The sequence below is a fragment of the Streptopelia decaocto genome (genome assembly GCF_964273445.1).
Source record: "Streptopelia decaocto genome assembly, chromosome: 8".
Lineage (NCBI taxonomy): Eukaryota > Metazoa > Chordata > Aves > Columbiformes > Columbidae > Streptopelia > Streptopelia decaocto.
Genome location: NC_138662.1, coordinates 20,450,359 through 20,478,108, shown reverse-complemented (window position 1 = coordinate 20,478,108; position 27,750 = coordinate 20,450,359). Strand labels below are relative to the sequence as shown.

The following is a 27,750-nucleotide window of genomic DNA, read 5'->3' as shown; positions in this document are numbered from 1 at the left end:
ATAAAATGCCTGACTGCTCTGCCCCACCCCAGAGAAGCGTCATCAAACCAAGTGCTTCATATTGTTTGATGCTGTTGGCCAAAGACAGAGGAGTATGAATGACCTCTTGTGTTTTCATGTGATGTCCCAGGCTGTGATTGAAGTGCATTTTGTCAGCATACGTGAATAGCTTTGTGGCCTGTTTGAGAGCAACGGTTCAACATGCTCTTTCCGTATGTCATTTCTCAGTGTGGTTAAGGCTTTTTAATCAAGTGTAGCATGCGTGAAAAGTGAATAAGTTTGCCACGTTTCCCTGCTTTGTAGGCATCTCATTCATTCCACGGGAAGTAGGAGAACATCTGGTTAGCATCAAGAAAAATGGGAGCCACGTACCAAACAGCCCTGTGACAATCATGGTGGTCCAGTCGGAGATAGGAGATGCCAGACGAGCCCGAGTTTTTGGACGTGGCTTGGTAGAAGGACGAACCTTCGAAATGTGTGACTTCATTGTAGACACCAGAGATGCAGGTTAGCTCCATTGCAATGGGGCGGTGAGGGGCTGTGGGCTCTGTATCCTCTCTAAATGAAAGCCTTGTCTTCCTTTGCGTGTGACTACCAGGCCGTAAGTTGCAAAGCAGCGGGTACAAATAGTGTATTAAATATGCACGGTCATTATTGTCAGTTATTAACCACAGACATTGCTATTAACTTTTCAACATTCATGAAGAAAAAGGGATATGGTCAGAGCGTTTTAGGAGCTGAATGCCTGCTGTGCCTTAAATATGTGACTGATTAGGATTACGAAAATGTCATTAAGGCATCGTGCTACTCCCGTGTGCCCACTCTGATACAAACCTACCAACTCGCTACTGCTATGGGTTTGGACTATTTTATGTCATATTTATAATAGCACTCTGGAAATCTGAGGCTAATTTAGCTGTATTGTAGGTTATGGTGGGATCTCACTGGCAGTTGAAGGACCCAGCAAGGTTGATATCCAAACTGAAGACCTAGAAGACGGAACTTGCAAAGTGTCCTATTTTCCAACTGTACCTGGCGTGTACATTGTGTCCACTAAATTTGCAGACGAACATATTCCAGGTAAGAAGGAATGTTTGTCACCTTTCTGGGTAGTACAGCAAGTCTTACTCATCTGGCCAGTGCACTGGAACCCTGCGTGGGCTGTGTAATCTGGCTCATACCGTGAGTCCCAAAGATTCAAAGAGGTCCTACCTACCTACCTCAGGTTGCACCAGGGGAGGTTGAGGTTGGATCTGGGAACAATTTCTTCCCCAAAGGGCTGTGGGGCATTGGAACAGGCTGCCCAGGGCAGTGCTGGAGTCACCATCCCTGGAGGGTTGGACAGACGGACATGAGGTTCTCAGGACATGGAGCAGTGCTGGGGCTGGGGTAACAGTTGGACACGATGATCTTGAGGGTCTCTTCCAACCAAAGTGCATAGTGAGCAGAGGAGGAATGACTCGCTGTGCTCCCTACAGGCAGCCCATTCACTGTGAAGATAAGTGGTGAAGGAAGAGTTAAGGAGAGCATCACACGAACAAGACGGGCTCCCTCCGTTGCAACCGTAGGCAGTATATGTGATCTGAACCTAAAAATTCCAGGTAAGGAACGTCCTTATCCCTGTAACCGTAACTTGTGCTTGTGTTTTGTGGATGTGCCTGAAGCACTGGAAATAGAAACTTCGGTGTTAGGACTTTCTCATATTAAGAGAGTTTAGGGAAGAAACACTGGTAATGTGGTCTCTTTGAACAGTTAAAAATAAGCCAAACCATGATCAACATATGGAGAAATAAATACCAGAGAGGCCTGAATCTTTTCTGTGTGCAGCAGGCTGGAGAACGGGTGGCACAGCTCACCCTGTCTCTGGGGTTTTGAGATCATCACGTTGGCTGTTATGTGTTTGTCCTGCTGTCTGACAAACGTGAATCATGTTAGGCCAGTCTTAGTGGGCTGCACTTATCCAGTCTCTTCATTTGCCTCCGTAGCACCTGGTGAGCTGTACCTGGCCGGGTTTGCTGCTGGGCAGCACGTTCCCAGCCTGGCGCCTCTGTGCCTCTCCTGTCTTTTGTACCGTGTAAGCACTCGAGCTCAGGTCCTGCTTCCAAAAACGAAATACCAAACCCCTTTGTACTTTCTAATATGCATTTTTTTTTTAATTCTCTTCTCGTTAGAAATCGATTGTGGCGATATGACAGCCCAGGTGACGAGTCCCTCCGGAAGAAACTTCGATGCAGAAATCGTAGAAGCCGACAAAAACACCTATTGCGTGCGCTTTGTGCCACAAGAAATGGGGGTGCACACTGTGGATGTCAAATACAGAGGGCAGCCGGTGCCGGGCAGCCCCTTCCAGTTCACCGTGGGGCCGCTGGGCGAGGGAGGAGCCCACAAAGTGAGAGCTGGAGGCCCAGGGCTGGAGCGCGGAGAGACGGGCGTCCCAGGTGAGTGCTCTGCCCTCGCGAGGCTCTGGTGCCCGCTGGGCACAGCTCCCCAGCGCAGCGCTCTCATTTCTGTTGGCTTCTCCTCTTATGAGCTGGAGCAGAGGTTGGTGGAACAATGTAGGGTCACCCCAAGCCGGGGGACAATCAGTGGAGAAATACGGAGAAATAATATTGATGCATCATGTGGATGGGGAAGTCTGGAAATGCACGCTTTGGAAAGTGAATGCTCTCAGGGAACGAGCTGGAGGTTGTAAGGTGTGCTGTGCAGGGCTGATCGCTAACTCAAGGCTAATGGAAGGGGCAAGGAATGATCCCTCAGACACGTAAGCACGAGATGCTGCATGGTCTGTTAGGAAGAAGCTGAAACCCAGCAACAGCAAACTTACACTTGTGTGTGCTCTCATGTGCTTCAACAGCCGAGTTCAGTATATGGACACGGGAAGCTGGAGCTGGAGGACTGTCTATTGCTGTAGAAGGCCCAAGTAAAGCAGAAATTGCCTTTGAGGACCATAAAGATGGATCTTGTGGTGTATCATACATAGTTCAAGAGCCAGGTAGGTACCAACACCAAATTGTGCTGGAATAACACTGAATGTGGCTTTCAAAGATACTAAGGACACTCACTGCTTCTTTTTTCTCCCCCAGGCAACTATGAGGTGTCCATAAAGTTCAATGACGAGCACATTCCTGAAAGCCCCTACCTGGTTCCCGTCATCGCCCCCTCCGACGATGCTCGCAGGCTCACTGTCACTAGCCTTCAGGTGAGACATAAGGAAACATCTCCACAGCTTGCCACGCAGACTGATTTCGTCCTTGTTCTCTGAGACCAAAGTGGTTGTCTCTTCTTAGTCATAGCCTTGCCATGGTTGGTTCTTGTTCTCAAGCTCAGCTTGCAGCCAGTTTTTGGCAGCTGGCCCCTTGGTAACGCGGCCAGGAGAGCTGGCCCAGCTCCGGGTAGCCAGACCTTTGAGGCAGAAGGCTCACCCGAGTGTATTGCAGGTGGTAACGCCTGCGAATTAAGAATAAGAAAGAGGCTCTGGAAATAATGCTGAGGAGCTAAAACTTGACGTGGGCGGATGGAGGGGGCCCTGCCGTGAGGTCAGAGCGCAGATTTGCTCTGGCTGATGCCACAAAACCACAAAGTCGTGCCTCAGTTTGTTCATAAACGGCAGCAAGTCTCAGAGTGAATCCCAGCTTTGTAGTTGGTCTGGGCTCATCTGTTAACCCCACCATATTATTTTGTGTGTGTGCGGTTACGTGTATTAAAGTACAAGTAACATTAAAGGCCTGACTTAAACCTCCAAAGCCAGAAACTTGGACATGAGACTGAGAATCCCTGTCTAATTATACTGTACCTCAGTCCTCATCAAGTGGCGATAAGCAATTAGTACTTCAGTTGAGGCTTTTCTTCTGGAGGTGTCCCAGCCGTGGTCCCCAGGAGTTTGCCTGGGCTGCAGGACTCCTCCACCTTGGCTGTGTTAATGAATCGCGACAGCCTGAGCCAATAGTATCTCTTCTAACCAGGAGTTACAAGGGCGTAAATTAGTCGCTGTGGTATTGATGTTTCTCTTGTGTTTCATTTAAAGACTCTTTGACAGGAATACTCGCTTCAGTTAAGTTCTGGAGAGGCAGATAAAGCTGAGTATTCAGTAACGGAGCACAGTGTGCAGCATCAGCCTCCGCTAAACCCGCATCAGGGTCTTGCTTTATACATTGTACCTCAATTCTACTCAGTTGCATTTATTTCCCTCTTCAGGATTTAATTGAAAATGAAATCAGGTAAAGTATGTTCAGTGTAGGACCGGTGCCACGTGGTTGCCGAGCTGCCTCGCCTGCTCCCGATGGCCCGACAGCGCGGCAGCATCTGCTTTTGTGTTTTAAATGATTTCCTCGTGCTAAGACGTCTTGTGGTGACATTCTAAATGTAGCCTCTTGTGGCAAATGTAAACAGGCGCATTGCTCTCTCAGACAACTGCATTATCAGGGGCTTTTCCCCTGGATGAATCTGGAATGAATGAATGAATGAATGAACCAGGCTGAAAATGGAGCTATAACTTAAATGTACTTTAAATCAAGTGTCTGAATATTGGGGGGCTGACCTCAGTGATAACAGGTCGCTGATCTTATAAACCTGCCTCTGCCTGATTTGGCAATCACCTGGATTCCAAAAACCGTCTATTGCCATGGGATAAATCAGCCTGGCCAACGTGGCGACTCCTAAATCGCCCACTCCCTCAGAGTGAGAGCGCGTCTGATTTGAAATCAGTGCAACTTGCAACTTTAGGCCTTTTGTTGAGATCTTTAAAAAAAAAAAAAAAAAAAGCCGAAGTGGTTATTTCCCTGCCACAAACCTTGTGCTGTCTGAAATGAGAAGTTTAAATTTGATAATCTGACTGTTGCATTCTCAGGAGTCTGGATTAAAAGTTAATCAGCCAGCATCCTTTGCTATAAGGCTGAACGGGGCAAAGGGCAAGATCGATGCTAAGGTCCACAGCCCCTCCGGAGCGGTAGAAGAATGCCACGTGTCCGAGCTGGAGCCAGGTGAGCACGGCTTCACCTCATCACAACAAACCGAGGGAACCCCAAAACGCGCTCGCTGCCCCATAGCAAGGGGGTTTAGTCCCTTTGGCTTGTGACCAGTGTGCCCGAGGGACAAGCACCTTGCTTGGAGACTGACTTCTTGGTGTCAAGACTTGTTGGGTCAGGTTTACATCCACGCTTTTTCTCGATAGCCCATGAAATAACTGAGCCCTATGTAGGATGCAGAGATTTCAGTCTTGGTTTGCCCAGTGATATTAGTCAAAAATGAAATATGATGTGGTTGTTGAATTTAAATGGGGGAGAAGTTTATTTTTCAAAGCTCTGCTACCCTCTTTGAGTAATAGTTTATTTTTAACTCTCACTCACTCCTTCATACCAAATGTCAAAGAAGCTGGATATAAGCAAACACTCCAGAAAGCTCAGCACCTGTTTCGGCAACGAGCTTTTCTGTTTCACTTGAGTCTGCAGGAGTTCTGGTCTGTACTATGGGCAGACAGCAGCTGTCCAGCTGGGGACGATCAGTCCCTCCTCTGGGTTAACGTGCCATCAGAAATGTTAAATACTGGCAAATTGCTGGCATAGTTTATGAAGGAAAGGGGCAGTGTCTGTGGTGTCGGAGCGGCGTGCTCAGCCTGCTGGTAAGATCAGGCTTGTTCCTACCAGCTGCTTTTCTTCTCTGCGCTGCCCCCTCGGCTGCCGACAGGTTGGGCTGTGACTAAGTTGTCATGTTGAGTGCACGTGTGAGGAAAACAACCCTAAAACTCACCCTGCAGACTAGATGACAATTGAGATCAGGTCCTGTAGACAAGGTGAAAATGCAACCCGTGACACCTCCTGTGATAAATAAGGTGTTTTCCTACTTAAATATGAGCTTAGCAGCCTGTGTGGCTGAATTTGCCTAAGCTGGGACCAAAATAAGTTGAAACGTTACAGAAGCCTTGCTAGGGCTGCTAACCAGCCCCGCGTTGGCTTTAATTGCTGTTTTATCATTCTGATACGCCAGCTAAGCCTCTTCTTTCTTGCAGACAAGTACGCCGTGCGGTTCATCCCCCACGAGAACGGGATCCACTCGATCGACGTGAAGTTCAACGGCAGCCACGTGGTGGGCAGCCCGTTCCGCGTGCGCGTGGGCGAGCCCGGCCAGGCCGGCAACCCCGCGCTGGTCACGGCCTACGGCTCCGGCCTGGAGAGCGGCACCACGGGTAACCCTCCGACAGCGCCCGGGGCCGCTCCTGGGTGTATTGTTACACGACTTCCCCTGCTAAGGCAGCTGAACTAACCCCCATTCTCTGCCGACCTGGGCGCAAGCTAATTTTTGCTTTCTCGCATGCTCCTCAAGTCTTATAACCATCAATTAGCGAGTCTGCAGGCTGTGCTGAGCCCTGACGCACTGGAAGCCTCTGTAGAGCAGGACTGCGGCGCGGGTTCGGTACGTGGGCTGTGGCTCTGCCGGTAGCTCAGCTCCACGCCGGTGGTCCCAGGAGCTCTGGAGATGCTCCGGCTCCCTCCCACGGGTGAACGTGGCGTCTGTAACACCCGGAGGCTTTTGTGAACCGAGGCAGTTGGCTGGCTAGTTGAAGGAGTCGTAACTTGCATCCCTCTATTAATTAAACGGGTGCAAGGGTGTGTACCCAGTTCCCTTTTCTTCGGTGCTCGCACCTCTAAGCAATTCCAGGTTAAACGTAAAATGTAAACCCGAGGGAGTCGGGGGGTGGTTCGGTTTGTAGTGTGCTGAACGTGCTTCCGATGCAGCGGGAACGCTGACGCTGCTTGGAAATCTGACACCTGGTTATCTGCTGTGGTTGCCCCATCTGATAGTTCTCAACTCCAGAATGTAGGGTTTGCATTTTTTAGGTTTTTTTTTTCATTTATATGATTTATGGCCTTTGTAAGAAAATATGAAAACATTCCAGGATATGCACTTTGATTTATTATTGTGTGCTTTCTCAGGCCACACACACAGGGGAATAGCAGAGTAAAACTCATTTTTTTCTGTTTTTTTTCCTTTTGATACACAAAGCAATAGCTATTTCCCTTTATTTACTGCTGTCTCGTGGGGGTTCCATTTTATACCTGCACTTTTTTTTCCTTCCTTGGAAAAAAAATCCTGCAGTTATTCATTCAAAGCTTCTGCTGTTCTCGAGAAACCAAGCGGTTGGTTTTGGAAGCATGTGGCTACACTATATAAAATAAAGATATTACAGCCTGTGCTGCTTTAAGAGGTGGAAACAAAAGCACTCGTTAATACTGGCCACTGATGCATAAGGGACAGGGGAGTTTTTCTCCATCTATAAAGGCGCTTGGGGTTGTTTTTAGTCTAAACAGACTGTTGAAGTTCAGCGTGGTTATTCTGTGCCCCGCTGTTGGATGCTGGGTGCGCTGGGAGAGGGACTTTCCCATAACCGTCCTGGTTTTGATTGAGCTCAGGCACTTTATTCTTCCTCAGAAGTATCTGATACAACAGCCCAAAGATCATAAATATCTGAAGCCAGAGTTTGACAGTAAATTATTTGGGGGGCTGAAAGCCTTGCTTCATGTTTTTTTTCTTGTGTTGCTGGCATGGTGTCATTGGCTTAGCACTAGCAGCAGTAATTCGGCTATGTTAACCAGATGCTGCAATTAAACAAGCTTTTGTTTCCACAAACTGCTTGCAGCGCCATTGCCGAGCAGTTCAAACACCCGTCTCTTCCAAGAGATCTCCTGCCCCTCGTTTCTTCTGCTTTTTTGTGGGCTCTTTGCTGCTGATTTACACCCTGGCAGTGAGAGGCTGGAGCGGAGGCTGCGCTGGCGCGGGCTGGGACATCCAGCAGGAAAGCTCTTGTTCTAAGAGTTTTCTCCCTAAGCCAGTTTTTTTGATGCTGAATTATTCCCACTTTGGTCTTGAAGGGTTCTCATGACCCGCACAGCGATGTGAGCGGAGGAGGGAGCCGGGTCGGTGGGGACATTGCCGGGGTGCAGAGCCCCTGGGCCGTGTAAGGATGCTGGGGGGGTGTGCACCGTCCCTCCCTGCGTCCAGCCTTGTCTTGCACCGAATTACCTGTTCCTGTTTAATATCTGAGGCTGCTTGTGTGAGGAAGAGTGTGTCTTACTGTGCTACATCTTTCTAGGATTGCAGTCGGAGTTTTTCATTAACACGACCAAGGCTGGTCCAGGTACCCTCTCTGTTACAATTGAAGGGCCATCAAAGGTGAAAATGGACTGCCAGGAAACTCCAGAAGGTTACAAAGTCATGTACACACCCATGGCTCCAGGCAACTATTTAATTGGAGTTAAATATGGTGGACCTAACCACATAGTGGGCAGCCCCTTCAAGGCAAAGGTTACAGGTAACAAGCTAACCGGTATTTACTGTGTGCCTGAAGTAGTTTGTGTCATTCAGCAAATATGTCCTTCGAGATAATGCAGCGCTCAGGTCTAGATACCCAAAGACATGAGAAGCCAAGCGTTTCTCCCCATCGCCTCCACAGCCCAGCTGAGGGATCTCAGGAGAGGCCACAGCAGCGTTAGTCCCTGAGCTTGGCTCAGCGCAGGGCTGCGAAACAGCTTCACGGGGGAATGTTATTAATAAACCCTGACCTAGCATTAGGGTTGTTGCCTCGACCGTGGGGAAGTATGACTTATTTTCCCGCTTTTCCCCTCGCAAAGCCTTCAGGCAGCATAATCGATGCCCCTCTTGGACTCATTTGGGTGCAGCTGCCAGCTAAGCGAAGGTCAGTGATGTGTGGGAGGCTTTTAGGTGCAGGGCAGGCTGGTTTAGGAAGCTCTGTCTCTCTCCGGCGCTGTGTTTAAGCACAGGCTGGGGTTCATCTCTCCTGCTGCCCTGAGCTAGTGACCCTTTCCTGGTGCCCGGGGTGTTCCTGGGGGCGGACGGCGGGGGCTGCGCGCCCGGGGCTGGGACACGCTCTGCTTTCAGAACAGGGTATTGCAAAATTGCACCTGCTTTTCTGCCAACTCGAGTCGTTTGGGGCATTTGGTGGTTGGAGCACAATTAACTCTTCTTTAAGCAGCCAGCTTTGCTTAATGAATCCTGAAGTTCCTGTGGTCCTTCAAACCACTCCAGGGCTCTGGGATGGGGTCACCGCCAGCATTGCTGGAAGGTGTCAGCTTAAAAACTGAAGCGGGGAATTGCGCCTCTCCGAAAATGCGTTTTGGATGCAGAATGCATGCTAGTCATTGGGAGGGTTTCTAAACCTCCTTGTAAACACCTTTCAGATGGGGTGACTCTGAATGTCAGGCGTCTTTTCCGTTTCCAGGACAGCGGCTGGTGAGCCCAGGCAGCGCCAACGAAACTTCTTCCATCCTGGTGGAGTCGGTGACGAGGTCGTCGACTGAAACTTGCTACAGCGCCATCCCCAAATCCACCTCGGATGCCAGCAAAGTGGTTTCCCGGGGAGCAGGACTCTCAAAGGCTTTTGTGGGTCAGAAAAGCTCCTTCTCCGTGGACTGCAGCAAAGCAGGTATGGGTGCAGGAACCAGCTGGGCGCCAGGGCGGTTTACCCAGAGTTCTTTTTGCACTAAACCAATCCACAAAGTTAAATTTCAGAGCTTGAGCTTCTGGTCTTAAAGAAAATCCCTCAATGCTACATGGTGTTCACCAAATGGATCCTGTAAGGATGCCAGTTCCTCTGCAAGCGGGTTTATTACATCTGAGCCAGGTGCACCTGAAAGAAACCGCAGGGTTATGGCAGGAGAACAAACAGGTTGCTGAGCTGCAGCCGCCCTCGTGGGGCCTTGTGGCATCGACTCCCGGGGTTGCAGTGAGCCCGGGGTGCCGATCGGCATCGCTGGGAGCGCTGCGGTGGGTGGATGCCAGGCCAGCAGTGTTCATTAGTCTATTAACTTCTAACGAAGTCCCTGCAAGGCAGTGCCTGCTCGCTGCCAGCAGCAGCGTTCGTCTGCTGTGCCCCAGCCTGTCAGGACTGGCAAATGCACCAATAATAAACCCCTTGCCTCTGTGGGGTTGAAGGTGTGTTTTGTTTTTAAATAAAATTCCCTCTGATACCAAATTAACTTAGCCATACCTCAAACTACCACTCCGTGAATTCAAATAACAAAATCCTTGTGATATGGTGCTAATATGTTACAGTACAACTCTGCTTGTTGATTTAAGCTTAGGAGTGCTAACAGTCTGCTCTTTCGCTGTAGGTTCCAATATGTTGCTAGTTGGCGTCCACGGGCCCACAATACCGTGCGAAGAGGTGTCCATCAAGCACTTGGGCAGCCACCAGTACAATGTCACGTATGTCGTCAAGGAAAGGGGTGACTACGTGCTGGCGGTGAAATGGGGCGACGAGCACATCCCCGGGAGCCCCTTCCACGTCACTGTCCCTTAAACTCGCCCAGCGTCGGAGTCGATGTTCGCGGTTGCGGTTCAGACGTTGAGTTGTTCTGGGTGCAGTCCTGTCGCAAAATGCAGTTTCTAGATACACACGGCTCACATTTCAATACAGTCAGAAATAAACTCTGTAACTTTGTTGTTTTTTACAAGCATTTCACTTCTATCCTACTTACCAACCTAATGTCGATCTATTTAACGTCCTCCTCAGATTGTACCTTTGCAGTACTGTCCGGTCACTGTTAACGTTTGGAGAATCACATGGATAACTAGACACTAATTTCCCGTGCGGATGTTAAAGACTTTAGATGTTAATTGAAAACTGGAATTTGTCTTTGTAATTGGGTATCTTAACTACTGATTTTATTTGACTGGAGACTTTACGTTTTAGTTATGGAATATGACTTGGGCTGTCCCCAGTTCAAATTCTTTTCTGTAAAGAAATGAGGTAAAACTGGTACTATAATAGGTGCCTTTGTATACTTGATCAATTTTAACACTTAACATTATAAAAAGCTACTAAAAGTGGCTTTACCACTCAAATTTGAAATGGTTTTGAAAATGCTTTGCTAATGGTTTACATTTAGGAAACGTTTCTCTTTTATAGCAAACCAAAAGCAGACTGAAAACGACCTCCTGGAAGCGTTTGGCCTTTCTGTGTTCACGCTTTGTAAGTCTAGACAGGTAGCTTTGTGGCCATGGTGCTCGCAGTGCAGTTTTTAATTAGCTTGGGATTCCGGTGACATTTCTGTAACTTTGCAGGTAACTCTGTGATTGATTTTATGACCAACCCCTGGTTTGGCTGGTTAAATAAAGCCCTTCAACTTGGTGAGCCAGGTGTCGCTCCCGCCTGTGTGACCCAAAATTCAAGCAGGTGAGATGGTGCAAAACCAGCCTGGGGATGAGGCCTCCCATCCGTGGTTGGGTTTAGGGCGGGTGTGCGAATCTGCCAATAATAGCAATATGAACCAACAAACCCGTGTTTGCAAGCTGGTTTGTTATATCTCAGCCCACGGAGGTGCCTGGAGTGCGCTCCTGGCTCCCGAAATCCTCTTCGTGCTGCAAAAGGCATTTCTGCTGAGGGTCAGACCTCATCACACCCTGTCTGTGTGTCCTGGGGTACTCCGTGCTCCTTCCCCACTGCGGATCTGAGCTGCCTCAGCTGCAGGGGCTTTACTAAACTCTCCAATGAGCTTTAACTCTGCGATTAGGAGGAGGTGGGATTTGTTGGAAACCCGTGGGAATGTCACTGTCCCTCGGGAGAAGTTGACGCGTACAGTCGGCAGTTCTGTGTGGATGCGCCACCCTCCGGCACCGTCACTGGGGAAACAGAGCAAGGTTGGGATTTATTTTTTACTGTGCTTTTTTTCGTGCCTTAATGTGAAATGCTCACTACATTGTAAACTAGGAAGTAAAAACGAAATAAACTGGAAATAAAATGCAGGATTGTAAAATTGTATCTTATAACTTATTAAATAGAAATGTTTGCTTCATTAAAATGTGCATGTTAAAAACAACACCGGATTCTTTTCATATGTAGTCAGTAAAGTTCAGGCTGAATAACCCTGGACCCTGGTAGCTGTGAAAAGCTTTTCTTGAACCTTTTTTCCTAAAACAAAATGCCTGGCGAAGGTTTGACTGTGGCACAACCGCACTGGGCGGTGGTGGCCGAGTGTGAGTGGGACGTGGTGTGTTAGTGTTCTGTTAGCTCAGGAAGCATAAATACACTACGGTAGAGAACACACCTGCTCCTGTAAGCCAAGCAGCCAAGGAAATGTGGTGCTCTGCAAAGCATATGGCAGGGGAAAATAAAACAACCAAACCAAAACCGCCACCAACCCTGGAAATATGGTGTTTTAATGCAATGGGGTTTTATTCTCTCCCAGAGACAAATTAAACAGTATTCCCTGAAAATAAAAGTTTCAGAACAAAGATGAGGCCTTGATACTTATTTTAAAATTGTTCTTTAAGCTCCAATGGTTGGTTGCTGCTCCCCTTATGCTGAATAAAGCTATAGCTAAATGGAAAGTTCAATGTATTCCTGAGGTGTTCGTGTTGGGTTCTGACTGGGAGAAGGATGCAGGAGAAATAAAAACGATAGCGATGCTTTCCTGAATAAAATACAATTGCTCTGTGAAATTCCGTGCGATGAGTTGTTAACTGATGTCAAAGTACCGGGTGGAGCTGACAGAAAGGGCGGGTGGAAGGTGTCCCTGCCCATCATGGGCAGGTTGGACTAGATCTTTTGTGGTCCCTTCCCACCCAAACGGTTCCACGATTCCATCTGACCCTGTGGCAGTGACACTGGGGACATTGTGGCTCCTCGGGCTCCGGGGTTGTTTGCAGAAGGTGGTTCCCGGCCATGGAAACCAGATGTTTTCCCAAACGCGGCTCCCGCTGGAAGCTCCGGTGAAACCTGAGACGCGGCAGCTGCCAAGGACTTTCCTGCCCCAGGTCTGTCGGCTTGTTTCCTTTTTATAGGTAACTGTGTTTCATTAGCTTCGTGCTATGGGAGCTTGAGCCTTCTATTTAATGTTTTTAAACAAGACAGGGCACAAAAACCTGGATACAGCTGTTGGGTTGAGCAAACCTGAGAGCCCCACACCTCTGGGTTGCCCAGTAAACATCTTTGCTCCTTCCAGTATCGGTGTAAGTGATTAATAAGTTAAAGATAGATATATCACATTTATTATTTAATATTATTAAAAGCAAATATATTATTTTAATAATTGTTAAATCTTTACATCATTTCAAATTTTAAATTAATGTTCGGTTTCTTTTAAGTGTATTTATACTACATAGATACCTTTAACATACTGAAGATTATCCAGTACGCTTAATTTTTCTGGACTCTGGTTTTGGTCAGATTATGCGAAGCCTGTAATGAGCTTTCCCTGCGATTATCTGTGGAAAGCAACAATTCCCCCTTTTCTCTCCCCCTTTTCTCTCCCCCTTTTCTCTCCCCCTTTTCTCTCCCCCTTTTCTCTCCCCTTTTCTCTCCCTTCTTTCCTCCCCTTTTTTCTCCCTTTTTCCTTCTTTTTGCTTTTTCCCTTTTCCCTTTCTTCTTTTATCTTCCTTTTTCTTTTCTCCCTGTTATACTGTATGGTATTGTGCACATCCCCAGTCCGCACACACAGCGACAGGAGCGCCCGAAGTTTTCCTGCTGTCAGTGGCAGCGCAAGACGTTCCACCGGAGCTGCTAAACCGCCTGGTACCCCACACCTTTCAGCACCACACGCCCCAGCTCCCGTAAGCAAATACTTATTTAAAATCATTTAAAATCTCTGCGTTACAGTAACTTAGAGATGTTCCCATCCAGGTGCCACTAGAGAGCAGCATAGGGGAAAGGGACCTGGGGGTCCTGGGGACAGCAGGGTGACCATGAGCCAGCACTGGGCCCTTGTGGCCAGGAAGCCAATGGTACCTGGGGTGGGTTAGAAGGGGTGGTCAGTAGGTCAGAGAGGTTCTCCTGCCCCTCTGCTCTGCCCTGGGGAGACCACACCTGGAATCTTGTGTCCAGCTGTGGCCCCTCAGTTCCAGCAGGACAGGGAACTGCTGGAGAGAGTCCAGCGCAGCCACCAAGATGCTGCAGGGAGTGGAGCATCTCCCGTGTGAGGAAAGGCTGAGGGAGCTGGGGCTCTGGAGCTGGACAAGAGGACACTGAGGGGGGACTCATTCCTGGGGATCAAGATGGAAAGGGGGAGTGTCAGGAGGATGGAGCCAGGCTCTTCTGGGTGACAACCAATGATAGGACAAGGGGCAATGGGTTCAAACTGGAACACAAGAGGTTCCACTTAAATATGAGAAGAAACTTGTTCCTGGTGAGGGTGGCAGAGCCTGGCCCAGGCTGCCCAGGGGGGTTGTGGAGTCTCCTTCTGTGCAGACATTCCAACCCACCTGGACACCTTCCTGTGTAACCTCAGCTGGGTGTTCCTGCTCCATGGGGGGATTGCACTGGATGAGCTTCCCAGGTCCCTTCCAACCCCTGACATTCTGGGATTCTGAGATCCAGCAGGTTCCCGTCAGGAGGTTGTTCAGACAGCCCCGCTGCCCGCGCTGCCTCCTCGGGGCTGTTTGCCCAAGGCCTCCTGAGAAAATGCTTTTAAATGGCTTCTCAGAATTTCTCAGCCTTTCGCAGTTAATTTTCATAGTTGTTAATTTATATCGCGCACTTAGGAAAAAAAACCTACCATCACTAAATCAGACTGGATTTATAGCTCGTGTCGCTATGAATTTGACCAGGATTTAAAGCACATTCTTTATATAGCATGAATAAAAGGGTAATGCATGGGATTTAAAAAAGAAGGGGTGTTTGACAGCTCTTTCCTGCCTTTCTGCAGGGCCTCGGTGCTGCGACTGTTCCCATCCACACTCAGCTGGGTGCCTGCGCGTCCCTCCCGCCCCGCAGGGGCTGCCCTTGCTGGGGAGGGTGTTTCTTCCTGACAACGACATCCTAATGGGGTATTTTGGGGGCGAGGGGTGGGATTTTGCGTCTGGCCTCAGTGAAAATATCTGGGCTCAGGTGTTATTCCTGCACAGAAAGTGTTCACGGCTCCAACGGCAGCATCCGCAGAGCTTTTCGGGGAAGGTTTCTGGTTCCTTTGCCAATATGGGAATTAATTCCCATAAATCAGTCTCTCCTAACTAAGAGAAAATACCCTGCAAATACTGCTATTTATTTAAAATGCCACATGAAATATTTAACCTTCTTTTTCATACCAGCTAGAAAACCGTAGTGCACAGAAAGGGTGTTCATGGTTTTATACTGGGTGGTAGTGGAGAGGATGCGCTGCTCATCCCTTGGGATGGTGGAAAGGAACGTGGGCTAAACCCGGCCTGGGGGTTGCAGGAACACCCCAATCCAAACCGCTATTTTCTTTGGTGCTGGAGAAGGGGTTCGGCAGCATCTGCCACAGGCGGGCGCAGTGGAGGGACTGGTGGCACCAGTCCCCAAGCGGTGTCACATCCCTCCCAAAACCGGGTACAAACCACCGAAGGGCAGAAGCAGAGTCTGTGATCGCTGCTGGACCAAACCAGCCACCCCGATGCTCTTGGTGCAGGTGTGACAAGGGACACCAAGGAGTCCCCTGGGCGGGTGGACATGAGGAAGAAATTATTGTCCTGAGGGTGGTGAGAGCCTGGCCCAGGTTGGCCAGAGAGGTGGTGGATGAACCATCCCTGGAGACATCCCAGGCCAGGCTGGACGGGGCTCTGAGCACCCTGAGCTGGTGAAGATGTCCCTGCTCATGGCAGGGGGGGCACTGGGGAGCTGGGGAGGTCCCTTCAACCCAAACTGTTCTGTGATTCTATGATATGCCCCATAACCTGCCAACACCTGCAAGTGGGACAGACGGGAAAGGTTATCCCAGCATGTTTCCTAGTTAAATAACTGCGGGCAATGAATAAACAGGCCAAGAGCCAAACCCTGTGCTATCTTTTTGCTCCAAAACTCATTTACAAGCACAGTAAGACCAGAGACACTTTGGTGTCAGCTGCGGACGAGCTCTCAGCAGCGATAGAGAAGTTCTGTATAAAGACACGTCCGGGATGCGGATCTGTGAGCTCCAGCGGAGGTGCAATCGTCGTGCTCCTGTGCCCCAGCCGCTTTGCCGGCTGTGCTGTGGCATCTGGGTGCGAACACCGCGGGACCCCCGATACGGGGGTTTCTGGTGCGACACCGGGATTTCTGCGGTGCCACCAGAGGGGGCCCCAGGCACACTCAAGGCTGTTCCGGCGGCGCCTCCCGGGGCAGCCAGAGCCCTGCAGAGGGACAAACCGCTGATCTTGGGCAGGGGGGACAGCGGTGCTGGGAACACTTTTAGTGACACATAAGCGGGGGGAGGTGGAGGGGAAAGACTTTTCAAATTGCCTTTCCTTTCCTTTCCTTTCCTTTCCTTTCCTTTCCTTTCCTTTCCTTTCCTTTCCTTTCCTTTCCTTTTTCCTTTTTCCTTTTTCCTTTTTCCTTTTTCTTTCCTTTCTTTTTCCTTTCCTTTAGGTGGGAAAACAATGACCGCTGTCTTCACCTTCTGCTGTCCCCCCCTTGGCTTGCTCAGCAGAGAAAAGCCCCCCAGGCCCCACTGACCACTGTGTTGCAGGGACATGGGAATCAAGGTCCCCTGGGTGGGTTGGGAGCTGCTCTCGGTCCTTTTCCATAGCGGATGCTCCATCAGCCAGTGGCCAAGTCCAGCCTGGGGCACTGAGCTGAGCCCCCACAGCCAGGCTGGGACCCCCGGCTGGTTTCGATGGTCCCACCTGGGTGGGCTCTTCGATGTTTCTGCCTTTGATGTCGCTATCGTGCTGCCAGCCCTGCTGTGCAGTAGCTCAGTTGCTCGCTGCACATCTGTATGTGACTGCACATGTGTACACGTGGACATCTGTATGTCCAGGCACGGGATGCATGCAGGTCCCGGCTCAAACCCCATCAGTGCTGGCTTTGGCACCTGCTTCTGCTGAGCTGATAAAACAAATCACTGCACTACTATATTAAATAATCATCATTGAAGTCTGGTTCACTGGAGAACCTCAGGCTGCCACAGTGGGTTTTTTGGGGGGGATGCAGCTCACTTCCATGTCAGGAAGCTGAAATCAGATTTTAATGTAAATTTTGCCAATGTTCTCTGTTTGAAACATTGTCACCTGGCATCTGCAGGACTCTCACCCAAGGTTTGCAAGCAGGGTGAGAAGCACCAGCGCTCTGTCCTGCTGTTCCTGGCTAGATCAGCGCAGAAAAGGGTTTCTCACTGCCTGTCCCTCTGCCTTTTCTTTCTGTCTTTCCCCAAGCCCTCCACGCTGTGAGCAGCTTCAAACCCACACCGAGCAAAGACTCCAAGTTCAGCAACGTTTTACACTGTGAATCAGCAGGCGCAGACCTGTGCCCCCCCATTGCGGCGCTGAAGCATCCACACACATACACGTAATGCAGAAAAGTCCTTTTAATCCTTCTGCCCCCGCAGAGGGATGGCAGAGCTCCAGCACCTGCGGGAACACGTGGAGGTCGCTGCCCTTTGGGTCTCACAGGTAAAGCACACTAAAGAATTTCACCCTTGCGGTAGCTCCTGGCACTTGCGATCAGTGCTCTAAGCACAGTTACGCTGCTCCTAGCTGATCTGGTTTTGTATACAACGGGGAAAATAACCCGAAGGTTTAATTTGCCTTCTTACCCAAAATATTTGTATTTGAACAAAATGTTTGTTTGTTTGTTTTCCACTAAATATTGCACTTGCTGTGAGTATATGTACGCTGGGTCTCCTGCAACATCCGTTGGCGTCTGTGCATTTCCACGCCACGTGGCAGGACTCGGCACGCTCACGAGCTCGAGCGGCGTCTCGCTCTGGGTCTCCTCTTCCTGGAAAACTTTGATTTCAGCCAGTTGAAGAAGCCGCCCTTTGCTTTTAGCTCAAACTCTACTGGGAAGTGGTCGCTCACCCCCAGCGCCTGCAAGACAAGGGCACAGAGGGGTTGGGAACCTGCCCAAGCCCTTCCCAAACCAGCCCCGGGGGTCCCACTGTGGCGGGGGGGAGGTGGAGGTGCAGTGGTGGGTGTGGGAGGTGCAGCACGAGCTTTGGGAGGTTGTAATGGTTTTATGGCCAAGACCATGTTCAAAACTGCCTGGCTAGTCTTGGCTTTGTGCTCTTGCGTCCAACCCCTCGCCGTGCTGCCGCAGGGGCTGAGCCGGGCTTACCTGCTCCTCGCTGAGCTGGAAGTCGTTCTGGAAGTCGAAGATGTTGGCAGAGTGGGGCACAACGGCATCAATGAGCTTCTGCCCGCTGACCACGATCCTGCGAGGAGCAAGAGAAGGAGGTGCTGTCCTGGGGTGCCCAACCATCCACAGCCACGCGGCACCGAGTCGGTGGCCAGAGAGGTGACCTTGGTGGAGTCACAGCTGCATAAGGTTTGTCTGTACCCATGGGCAGCCTGCTCAGAGGTGCCAGCACCTGCTTTCTGCTGAGTTTGGCTGAGCTCCTTGGCAGCGAGTCACCATCTCGGTGCGCCTTGGCTTGGAAGCCAGCACTGAATGACTTGTATTTAAACCCACCCCAACAGTGCTGCAAAACTCAAAGCAGTACTTTGGGTACAAAAATCATAGGACACCAATGACTGTAGTCTCAGTAAAGTCCTGCTTTGATCCAGAAGCTCATTCTGCAAGAGGTTTAAGTCTTGACTTACTCTGGGCTCTGGTAAGCTGATGCATTACTGTCCCTGCCCAGGAAGCTGCAGGACACGCCGCGTCTGCACATTTATCTGCACAGACGCTGCACATTGGCTTTATCTGACAGTCACTGACACCTCTCCATAGCTGCTGCTGTTTGGTTTTTTCTCCTTTCTCTCAAAGAATCATGAACGGGGAGCAGTTTGGCAGTGAACCCTTTACCTGTCATAGGGGCAGCTCGTGGTTTCTTTCACCGTTGTGTCATTTTTGTCGCCGATTAGCCAGAGGAATTCGGAGTGAGTCCTCAGCCGGATGTTCTTCCACTGCTTCTGGGGAACGTAGCTACACCCAGCGTTAAAGTCCCCCATGAAGACAAAGTTCTGGAAGGTAAGAGGGTTTTCAAAAGTAATCCTGAGGACAGGTCTTCAAAAGAAGACTGGCAATGGCTTTCAGGCCTCCAATAGCCATTACAGCAAGTGCCCATTGAGTGCAGCCAGGCTTTCTGCTGGCTGCGCCACCAAGGCACGCTGATAAAGCAACAGGTTAATCGGGAGATCAAGTTTATTGCTTTGAATGTGGAGAACTCATGAAAATACATCCAAGAGATACTAAAAATCAAGGTATTGTCAATGGTTTGAAGGTTGTGAGGCTGTGAACAGTGAGCAGTGTGCTGGGCAACCCAGCACCAAAGGCGCTGTTAGTAACGGAGATACGGCCACTCACCTCGGTTCTCCAGCGCTGCTTTACATCTAAATACACGTCATAGAGCTCATCGATCTCCCGGACTGCTGTCTCCGGCGTGGTGTGCAGAGGGATTATAGCAAACTCTTTGACAGCTTCAAAACAAGGCGAAAGGCCAGGAAAAAATGTAATGGTTAAACACGCAACGAATCACAAAGAAACAGAAGGCTTTTCTGAAGAAGAACCAGCTTCTGCTCTGGCTGCGGATCAGAGGCGATTGCTGGGTGATGAACAGCACGGTGCTCCCCACCGAGGCGATGAGGGGCCGTGTTATGGCAAAACCTGCTCCCGCATCCCCCAAACCACCGCCCGGGCAGCGGCAGAACCTTTGTGGGGCTGCGGTATGTGCTGAGCTACAGGTGACGCTGGAGGCAGCAACCCCAGGGGCAAAACGCTGCTTTGTAGGGAAATGTGCTCTCTTCCACCTGCCCCCACCGCACGCCTGGGTCCAGCTGGTGCCGCCTTGCTCCCTAAGTGGGAGAATGATTTGTTTCTGAAATGTCTCACCAGTTTTTGGAGACTGGAACCAGACAGCGAAGGGTTCTCTGGAGAAGGCGTCCTCGTCCCCAGGCTGGGTGTCTGGGTACTGGTAGGTTTGTTTCACTGATACCAGATGTTGCCTGCAGCAGAATAAACAGGACACAGGATGGAATCATAGAATTAGAGAATCATTTAAGTTGGAAAAGACCCTCAACATCGAGTCCAAGAGTTAACCCACCCCTGGCACTGCCCCATGTCCCTGAGAACCTCATGTCCGTCTGTCCAACCCTCCAGGGATGGTGACTCCAGCACTGCCCTGGGCAGCCTGTTCCAATGCCCCACAGCCCTTTGGGGAAGAAATTGTTCCCACATCCAACCTCAACCTCCCCTGGCGCAACTTGAGGCCGTTTCCTCTGCTCCTGGCGCTTGTTCCTGGGGAGCAGAGCCCAACCCCCCTGGCTCCAAGCTCCTTTCAGGCAGTTCAGAGATCAGAAGGTCTCCCCTCAGCTCCTGTTCTCCAGCTGAACCCCCCAGGTCCCTCAGCCGCTCCATCACACTTGTGCTCCAGCCCCTCAACAGCTCCGTTCCCTTCTGTGTCACTCTGGTTGCTCAATGGGACATGTCTAACACCAACTCCCTGCTCTGACCCGGACCCTGGGCCATGGTCTGGGATGGATCCAGCCAGGCTGGTGGCCTGGGATGGTCCCCACATCCTGACACAGTCCATGCCAGCACCTCTCCAGCTCCCTCAGAGCGAAGCCACCACCGTGTCCAGCCCATGTCCGAGCCCGGAGGGCAGGGTGAGGGGCTGGCTCACCTGTAGATGAAGACATACTGCTCCTTGTAGCTCTTCCTTCCCAGCCTCTCGCTGACCACGCAGCTGTATCCCTCCTTCGGCCCCGTCAGGTGCCTGCAAGGGAAGTGGTGCCTCTGAGTTTATTTCTGCATTCACAGGGGGCTGACAAGGAGATAATTTTGCCTGTGCCCCATACGGGACATTGTCTGACCTCAGAGGTGGGTGGTAGAGACAATAAACCCTTCTCAGGACTTGCAGTCTGAACCTGCCTCCATCACTGGCTCTTCCACCACTCCCTGCTTATTGCACCCTTCATTTTCAGCTGGGTCTCATGTAGACAGGTGGGCGCTGCTCTTTTCTTCGGAATGTGGGTCCAGGCAGGCAACCCCCAATCTAAAGCAATTCCGAACCCCGCAGAAAGGCGGCCGCCCTGCAGCCTGGGCCTGCCTCCATCTCTTTTCTTAAGAGAATTAATCTTTACCAAGCTGAGTCTTTTTTAAAAAATGTATTTAAAAGTCCATGTTCTACAGTGGTCTGGAGCTGGCCTTGCCCCTGGTCCATCCTCAGCGGCTGGGACAGAGCCCAGGTGGTGCAGAGCAGAGCTCGGGCTCTCCCCAAGCACCTTGCCCAATATTTCCCTGCTTGCCCACCCTACCTGGCGAGCTGCTCCACCAGGAGGGGACAAACCCGGTTCTTGTTCTCCTTTATTTCCATCAGCAACATGATGTCACAGCGGGAAATGATCTGCAGGAGGAAGGAGCAGAAGGAAGTTTGCGTGCGGTGGGTTTTTGGAGGATTAGAAAGGCGTTAGGGAGAAGCGGTGACTGGTGTGGGGAAGTCCTTGGTGGAAGAAGCGGCGCCCAGACCGGTGTCACAAGACGGGGGACAATGACCACAGCAAAGTCCTTCTCCTTTCAGAGAGAAGCAGGAGCTGGGAGAAGGAACAGAGTGGTATCAAGTTTGTTGAAAATCTTCTGTGCCTGCCCTGGAGAAGGAAATGTGGGGGGAAGGGGCAGTGAGAGCCACTGCTGGGGTGCTGTCCCCAACCCTAAGGTCGGTCACACTTTTCTCTCCTCCCTGCCCCTTGCCACGTGGGTTTTCTCCTCTGCTTCGGACTATTGCTGCACACAAGCACCCCAACTTTCTTCCCAGGTGGAGGTGGCAGGAGGTTTTGGGGGCAGCGAGGGGAGCCAGTTGGGGTCTATCATCACCCCACTGCCGTGGCTTTCATCCTTTCTCTGCTGTGTGCACCCCCAGGGTCCCAGGGCTCTGCCGCCCCTTCCCAAAGCTGCAGCATTCACCTGTCCCCGTCACCTGCCGCAGACCCCTCTGAAATAGCTCGTGGAGCCCAAAGCAACCCCCAGGCTGAAAGCAGGGTCCTGGCACCCATGGGTGTGTGTTGGGGGGATGCCCCAGCTGGCTCGGCGCCCACAGCTGGCGCTGGGATCCCCTGGGAACCCCCAGCACCATCAGGGGCTTCCTTCTGCCCCCGCGTTCGTTCTCTTCAAACATCGTGGGTGATACTAGTGGGAAAAAAGTGCCTCTTTTCGCCCCCCTGAAAGTTGTAAAAAATTAATACATTGTCCATCATTTAGTCCGTATTGTGCTGACAGTAAAGGAAGAACGATCCAGAAATGCAACCCCCTGACTGTTTGCAAGGGAAGCATTAAAGCCCAGCTAAGCGACTGCTGGCTGCCGCGGTTCGGTACACGCAGCCATCCCGCCGGTACCGAGCACCACGTCACCAGCACCACGGCACGGCACACGCAGCCATCCCGCCGGTACCGAGCACCACGTCACCGGCACCGCGGCACAGCACACGCAGCCATCCCAGTGGCACCGAGCACCGCGTCACCAGCACCGCGGCACCAGGGAGGGCACTTGCAAACGCTGTTATGTCCAAACCAGAGGAAGCCTGGTGGGGAGGGTGTGTTTACATAAATCAGCAATCAGGCTTTTCAGTTTTGTACCACACTCTAACGTGAAACTCTCTGCTGTCCTGAGAATAGGTTTAATTAGACAAAAATCTTTCCGAATAATGAGGGGGGTAAATAATGTATCGCAAAACAAATCTCTGTGAAAATTATTTTTATGAATCATAGAGGTTTTCCTCCGGTATTTCTAAAGGGAACAGTAAATGTTGCTTCTGTTATATTCCCATGCAGGCTAAAATATCAGCAAACATCCTCCTCAACCACAGTCTGATTTTTACTTTAGGAGTATAAATCATTTAAATTATTGACTCATTTTTTTATGCTTGAAATCAAACCGTGAAAAGATAAATGAAGTGCAAGATTGTGCAGCTTAGAAATCCTTAGAAAGCTCAGTGTCTGTCTCATCCAGGCAAATGAACGTACCTTTACCACGGCATCGACGACTTCAGCTCTGGCTATTTTAGCTTCTCCAAAAGACCTCACGTTGAAGGAGCAGATTTTGAGGCTCAGAGATGTGTTGAAATTGAAGAGCGAAAACAAGATGAAGAGCAACATCTTCAGGGACTTGGACAATATGAGTTGCTGTGAGTGTGTCTATAAATATATATGTGTGTGTGTTTGTGCCTCTGTCGCCCTGCGGCCGGCGGGGAGGTCACACGGAGCCGCCAGCTGTGTTGAGCACAAACACAAACAGGAATCACCGTTTCCTCCTTTCCCTCACGTCCATCTCCTGGTGCAAAGCAGAACAGAGGCTTTGGACTCCCTGGGGTGAACCGGCTCTTCCAAACCAACCTGCCCATCCTGGAGGAGCAACTGGTCCCCCAGACCCCAGCATCCCTCTCCACGGGGAGGCACCCAACGTGGGATGCTGCCATGCAGCATCTTAGAGACATAGTTTAGTGCTTAAGGACATGGTTTAGTGCTGGAGTTAGGTTATGGTTGGACTCGATGATCTTGAGGGTCTCTTCCAACCAAAATGATTCTATGATACTATGAGTTTGGCCAAGACGACACTTGAGTGAGGACGCTGCAGGTGGGGTGGCTTGGTCACACCAGGGTGGCTTTTGCAGGGAAACCATCCCCCTGCCCTCCTTTACTGCTCCACCATGTGCCAGCCCTCGGCTGGGGATGCATTTGTCGGCCCCTGATCAGTTATATCGGTGGGAGGTACAACGAGAAGTCAGGCTACATGGCTTCTTTAAGCATCTTGGGAACAATTTCTTCCCCAAAGGGCTGTGGGGCATTGGAACAGGCTGCCCAGGGCAGTGCTGGAGTCACCATCCCTGGAGGGTTGGACAGACGGACATGAGGTTCTCAGGGACATGGGGCAGTGCCAGGGGTGGGGGAACAGTTGGACTTCATGATCTTAAGGGTCTCTTCCAACCAAAATGATTCTCTGATTCTATGAAATAATAGAGGTTTTACAGTGCTTTCTCCCTGCTGGGACTCTACTGAGCCAGGCTTGGGCAGGACAGGCTCTGGAGGAAACTAATAAAGAGGGAGGGAAAGCAACAGCTTTCAGGGTTGTAAATCTCCCCCTGCCCTTGCTGAAAGCGCAGCGTGAGCCCAGGGCTGGGACAGCGGCTGCAGCCTTGGGATCAGAATCATCAAAAGCTGGAGCTCGCCCCCAAACCAGGCTTGGTTTGGCTACCCTGGCATCAAAAAACAAATGTTTGTGGTGGTGCCTGCAAGGGCTTTAACCCTGAACCATGAGGACCCATCTTCAATGCTGCTGTGTTTGTCCCCAGGACCGCTCACTTATCAGCCTCCCCTTTCCCCCCCATCCTGGGCGTTATCAGCGGGACAGGCAGGGCCACCCTCCACGGGGACAGCCAGCAGCGAGGTGACCTGTGTAGGGGACATGGGGAGCTCATGCTCCTTTCTGCACTGCTTTATCTCTCTGTTTACTGCACTTTAGAGCAATGTGCTCTTTGCTCCTTATCAGGCCATAAAACATGCCTGGTGCAGGCTGGTGAACCCTGACAGTTCAGGGCTGTGCTGGGCTTGCACAAGAGGGTGGAACCAGCCTGGGGTGGGATTTTGCCCCTGCTCTGGATGGTGCTGGGGACACCACCTGCAGCTCAGCAGCACCTGTGGGATGTTGTCCCTAATAAAGCCCCTCCTCAGCCTCTCCATGGGGGAAGCTGCAGGTGATGCCAATGTCAGCTTGGGCAGGAGCTTAGAACAGTGAGTGCTGCCAGCCCTGCCTGCTCCTCCTGATGGTCCTTCAGCCAAGCTCTGCCCGTGGCTGTGTCTGTGGTTGGTGTGTTGATGTTTCCAGAGCAGCAATTCAGCCTTCTCATCTTCCCACTTCCAGGAAGGTGCCGAGGGATGAATGGGATGGGATGTGTCGGGTCAGGATGTGTCCCCATACTGAGAGACTTCAGAGAAGGGAACGGAGCTGGTGAGGGGCTGGAGCACAAGTGTGATGGAGCAGCTGAGGGAGCTGGGGGGTTCAGCTGGAGAACAGGAGCTGAGGGGAGACCTTCTGATCTCTGAACTGCCTGAAAGGAGCTTGGAGCCAGGGGGGTCGGGCTCTGCTCCCCAGGAACAAGCGCCAGGAGCAGAGGAAACGGTCTCAAGTTGCACCAGGGGAGGTTGAGGTTGGATGTGGGGAACAATTTCTTCCCCAAAGGGCTGTGGGGCATTGGAACAGGCTGCCCAGGGCAGTGCTGGAGTCACCATCCCTGGAGGGTTGGACAGACAGACATGAGGTTCTCAGGGACATGGGGCAGTGCTAGGGTGGTGTAACGGTTGGACTCACTGATCTTGAGGGTCTTGTCCAACCAAAATGATTCATGATTACATGCCTGCTCCTGGTCCCCATGTAACCCAGGGGCGTGAGGGTCTGGACGTGGAGGTTCCCCCTCGTACGTCAGGCACAGCCGCTTCCTTCCACTCGCCGTGCAGCCACAGGTTTGTTTTTGCTGGCAGGGATGGACCGAGACGATCTGGGACGTTTCCTGTGGCTGCGGGTGAGTCTCCATCCCCTCGCCCTGTGCTTGCAGGGCGGTGTGACACATGGGCTGTCCCACGGTGTGGTGGGCAGCGCCCGTGGGGTGTGAGGTCACCCTGGGGCTCTACTTAACACCCAAAAATAACCCTGAAGCTTTATTTCTCCTCCCATGAGCAAACCACGGTGGCTGTGTGCTGCTTGGGGTTCAGCACTGCTGGGGACACGGGCACAGACGGGCACTTTCTGTAAAGGGGAATTTTTTTGGACAAGAGCCCCACACACTCCCCTTTCCATGTGCCAGGCTTTCAGGTGTTGGGTGTTTCTTAATTTTTCTCATTTTTACCTGAATTGCAGCTCTGTCGACATCCTCTGTGGGAGAAGCGGGAAGGGCCAGCCCCGACGTCACCCATGTCACCATAAAAGTAAGTTCCTTTGGGCAAATGAAGTGACCTTTGGGCTCTCCATGACCTTATCACAGCCATCTGGCAGGCTGTTTTATTGTGGTCTCCTGGAATTTCAAGTTAATAAGTAGCAAAACCCAGGCCATTTCATGTTGCTAAAGTTCACAATTGGGCTGTAGACAGACCAAATATGGTCATTTGTGAAGTGGCTTCAGTGACAATCTAATGGCGATAAGTGCCCTGGTGTGACCCTCTGGAAACTATAATAGTCGAAGGTGAAAGTATGTGGTGTGCAAGATACATGGTGTGCTTTGAATCGATAGGTTATTTTTCTTTGATACTTAATCTTTATTTATAAATCTGGAAGGTACATGTTCTGCTTAATGAATTACTGTCAGGGCATCACTGCTCAACAGGACTCTGATAGGCTTTTCTTTTTCAACCTGAAGCATCGATATTGTTCGAGTAGCAGTTTAAAGTGTGAACGCTTCCCCTGCAGCAGTTCAAGGAAAAATGCGTCGTCATGTTTTCAGTTGCTTGAATGAGGCCATTGAATGGAGATACAGGAGAGCACGAGGTGATCTGCGGTGAAGGCTTTGACGCATGACGGTTAAACAAGGCTTTGAGGTTACCCCTCCATAACGATATTGCAGCCACCAAATGAGGAGGTTTTTGTGACGATAAGTATACCCTTATTGTTAGCAGTTAAAGGTGTAATTAAAACACATGTAATATACGCCTTGACTTGGAGTACAGTTAGGAAAGTATTACTTAAAGGCAGTGAGGCTTTCACATGAACTGCCTTGTTTTCCATAGCAAGGTAGAAGCTCAGCTGGATTCAGGCTGGGGAAGCTGTGGAGAACTGAAGCTCCAGCCCACCAAGCTGAGGAGCAGTTTTGCTCCACCAGATGAAAGACTTTCGTGTCATGTTCTGCTGCTGGGTGACAAATTCCCAGGGAATGTGGTGGGATCGTTTGCAGCCGTAACAAGTGACAGCACGCCAGGTGGGTGAAGTGAATCACCTTCCCCAGGGTGACTCATCCCCGTCTCTTTTTCCTTGCTCAGTGCTGGCGCTGTGGTACGATGCCATGAGCCACCCCAGGGACCACGGCATGGGAGAGCACTGGGGACGGCGGGTGTCCCAAAAACCCAGCACGGCCCCACAGCCCACCCATGGAATCACAGAACAGTTTGGGTTGAAGGGATGTCCAAAGCCCGCCCTGCCATGAGCAGGGACATCTTCACCAGCTCAGGTTGCTCAGACCCCGTCCAGCCTGGCCTGGGATGTCTCCAGGGATGGTTCATCCACCACCTCTCTGGCCAACCTGGGCCAGGCTCTCACCACCCTCAGGGCAACAATTTCACCAAAGGAGACACTCAATGACTCTTCTCCATAATTACACTCAGAGATTGCGCGAGCGGGTTCCTGGTGAGCTCATGCTGTGTTTCGACACAAAACCACCGCAGGTCTCTGCTTCAGCTTCTCGTTTGCTTATGACTCTTTCCAGAGGCGTTCCCACCAAGTGGCCCAGAATAACAACTCGGTGGGAAAACCATCCCCAGTGTGAGCTGGTGCTGCCCTGCACGTGTCCCCCGGGAGCCTGGGGCTGTGCACGGGAAAGCTGAACAAACAAATACAACTGCAAACGTCATTTAAAGGCTGAAACACCTTCCGTGTCTGCTTAGGTCATCTTAGTGGAAGCTCCTCTTTGCTTCGTCTAGCATGACTGGGAAGCTCTTCAAAGAAAAACACCAAGAAGCTGCACAAAGCTGTGCCCTGCCTTCACCAGGCCACCTAAAAACCTCCGTTTCGGTTATAAATCTCTTCCGACAGCTCATCTTAACAAAAGCTTTTGGTCATTGTAGTAAACTCTGTTCTGGAAAGCCCTTTATGCTGGTTCTTCTCTCTGCTCTGCCCGCCAGACTGAAGGGACATCCTTTACCAGAGCACAGATGCGGTGAGGATTTGACCCAATTTG

At 50.9% G+C, this 27,750-nt stretch overlaps 2 protein-coding genes across 4 annotated transcripts in view; one reads left to right on the top strand and one right to left on the bottom strand.

Moving 5' to 3' along the window:
• FLNB (filamin B) overlaps positions 1-11,831 on the top strand; it is a 70,718-nt gene extending 58,887 nt beyond the window's left edge. For 2 of the 3 annotated variants that reach the window (XM_082059844.1, XM_082059843.1), the window contains 11 exons: positions 304-507; positions 928-1,080; positions 1,479-1,601; positions 2,172-2,438; positions 2,855-2,992; positions 3,084-3,199; positions 4,847-4,979; positions 6,005-6,181; positions 8,087-8,305; positions 9,233-9,436; positions 10,125-11,831. In XM_082059844.1, the coding sequence (XP_081915970.1) occupies positions 304-507; positions 928-1,080; positions 1,479-1,601; positions 2,172-2,438; positions 2,855-2,992; positions 3,084-3,199; positions 4,847-4,979; positions 6,005-6,181; positions 8,087-8,305; positions 9,233-9,436; positions 10,125-10,312 (1,922 nt within the window). In that variant the 3' untranslated portion in view covers positions 10,313-11,831. The remainder of the gene's footprint in view (positions 1-303; positions 508-927; positions 1,081-1,478; positions 1,602-2,171; positions 2,439-2,854; positions 2,993-3,083; positions 3,200-4,846; positions 4,980-6,004; positions 6,182-8,086; positions 8,306-9,232; positions 9,437-10,124) is intronic. The other variant, XM_082059845.1, reaches the window with a different exon arrangement.
• A 5,397-nt stretch (positions 11,832-17,228) lies between these two features.
• On the bottom strand, positions 17,229-23,022 carry DNASE1L3 (deoxyribonuclease 1L3). The gene is made up of 8 exons (XM_082059787.1): positions 22,838-23,022; positions 21,136-21,224; positions 20,502-20,594; positions 19,712-19,824; positions 19,187-19,299; positions 18,686-18,843; positions 17,996-18,092; positions 17,229-17,748 (listed from the first exon to the last, which is right to left on the bottom strand). The coding sequence occupies exons 1-8, from the start codon at positions 22,967-22,969 to the stop codon at positions 17,620-17,622; spliced, it is 924 nt and encodes a 307-aa protein (XP_081915913.1). The 5' UTR covers positions 22,970-23,022; the 3' UTR covers positions 17,229-17,619.
• Positions 23,023-27,750: the final 4,728 nt, after the last annotated feature.

Coding starts and splice junctions, on each gene's coding strand:
- DNASE1L3 (XM_082059787.1), bottom strand. CDS start 22,969: ATGTTGCTCTTCATCTTGTTTTCGCTCTTCAATTTCAACACATCTCTG. Junction 21,225..22,837: donor TCGTCGATGCCGTGGTAAAG/GTACGTTCATTT, acceptor TTCCTCCTGCAG/ATCATTTCCCGCTGTGACAT. Junction 19,300..19,711: donor GTTCCAGTCTCCAAAAACTG/GTGAGACATTTC, acceptor CTTGTTTTGAAG/CTGTCAAAGAGTTTGCTATA.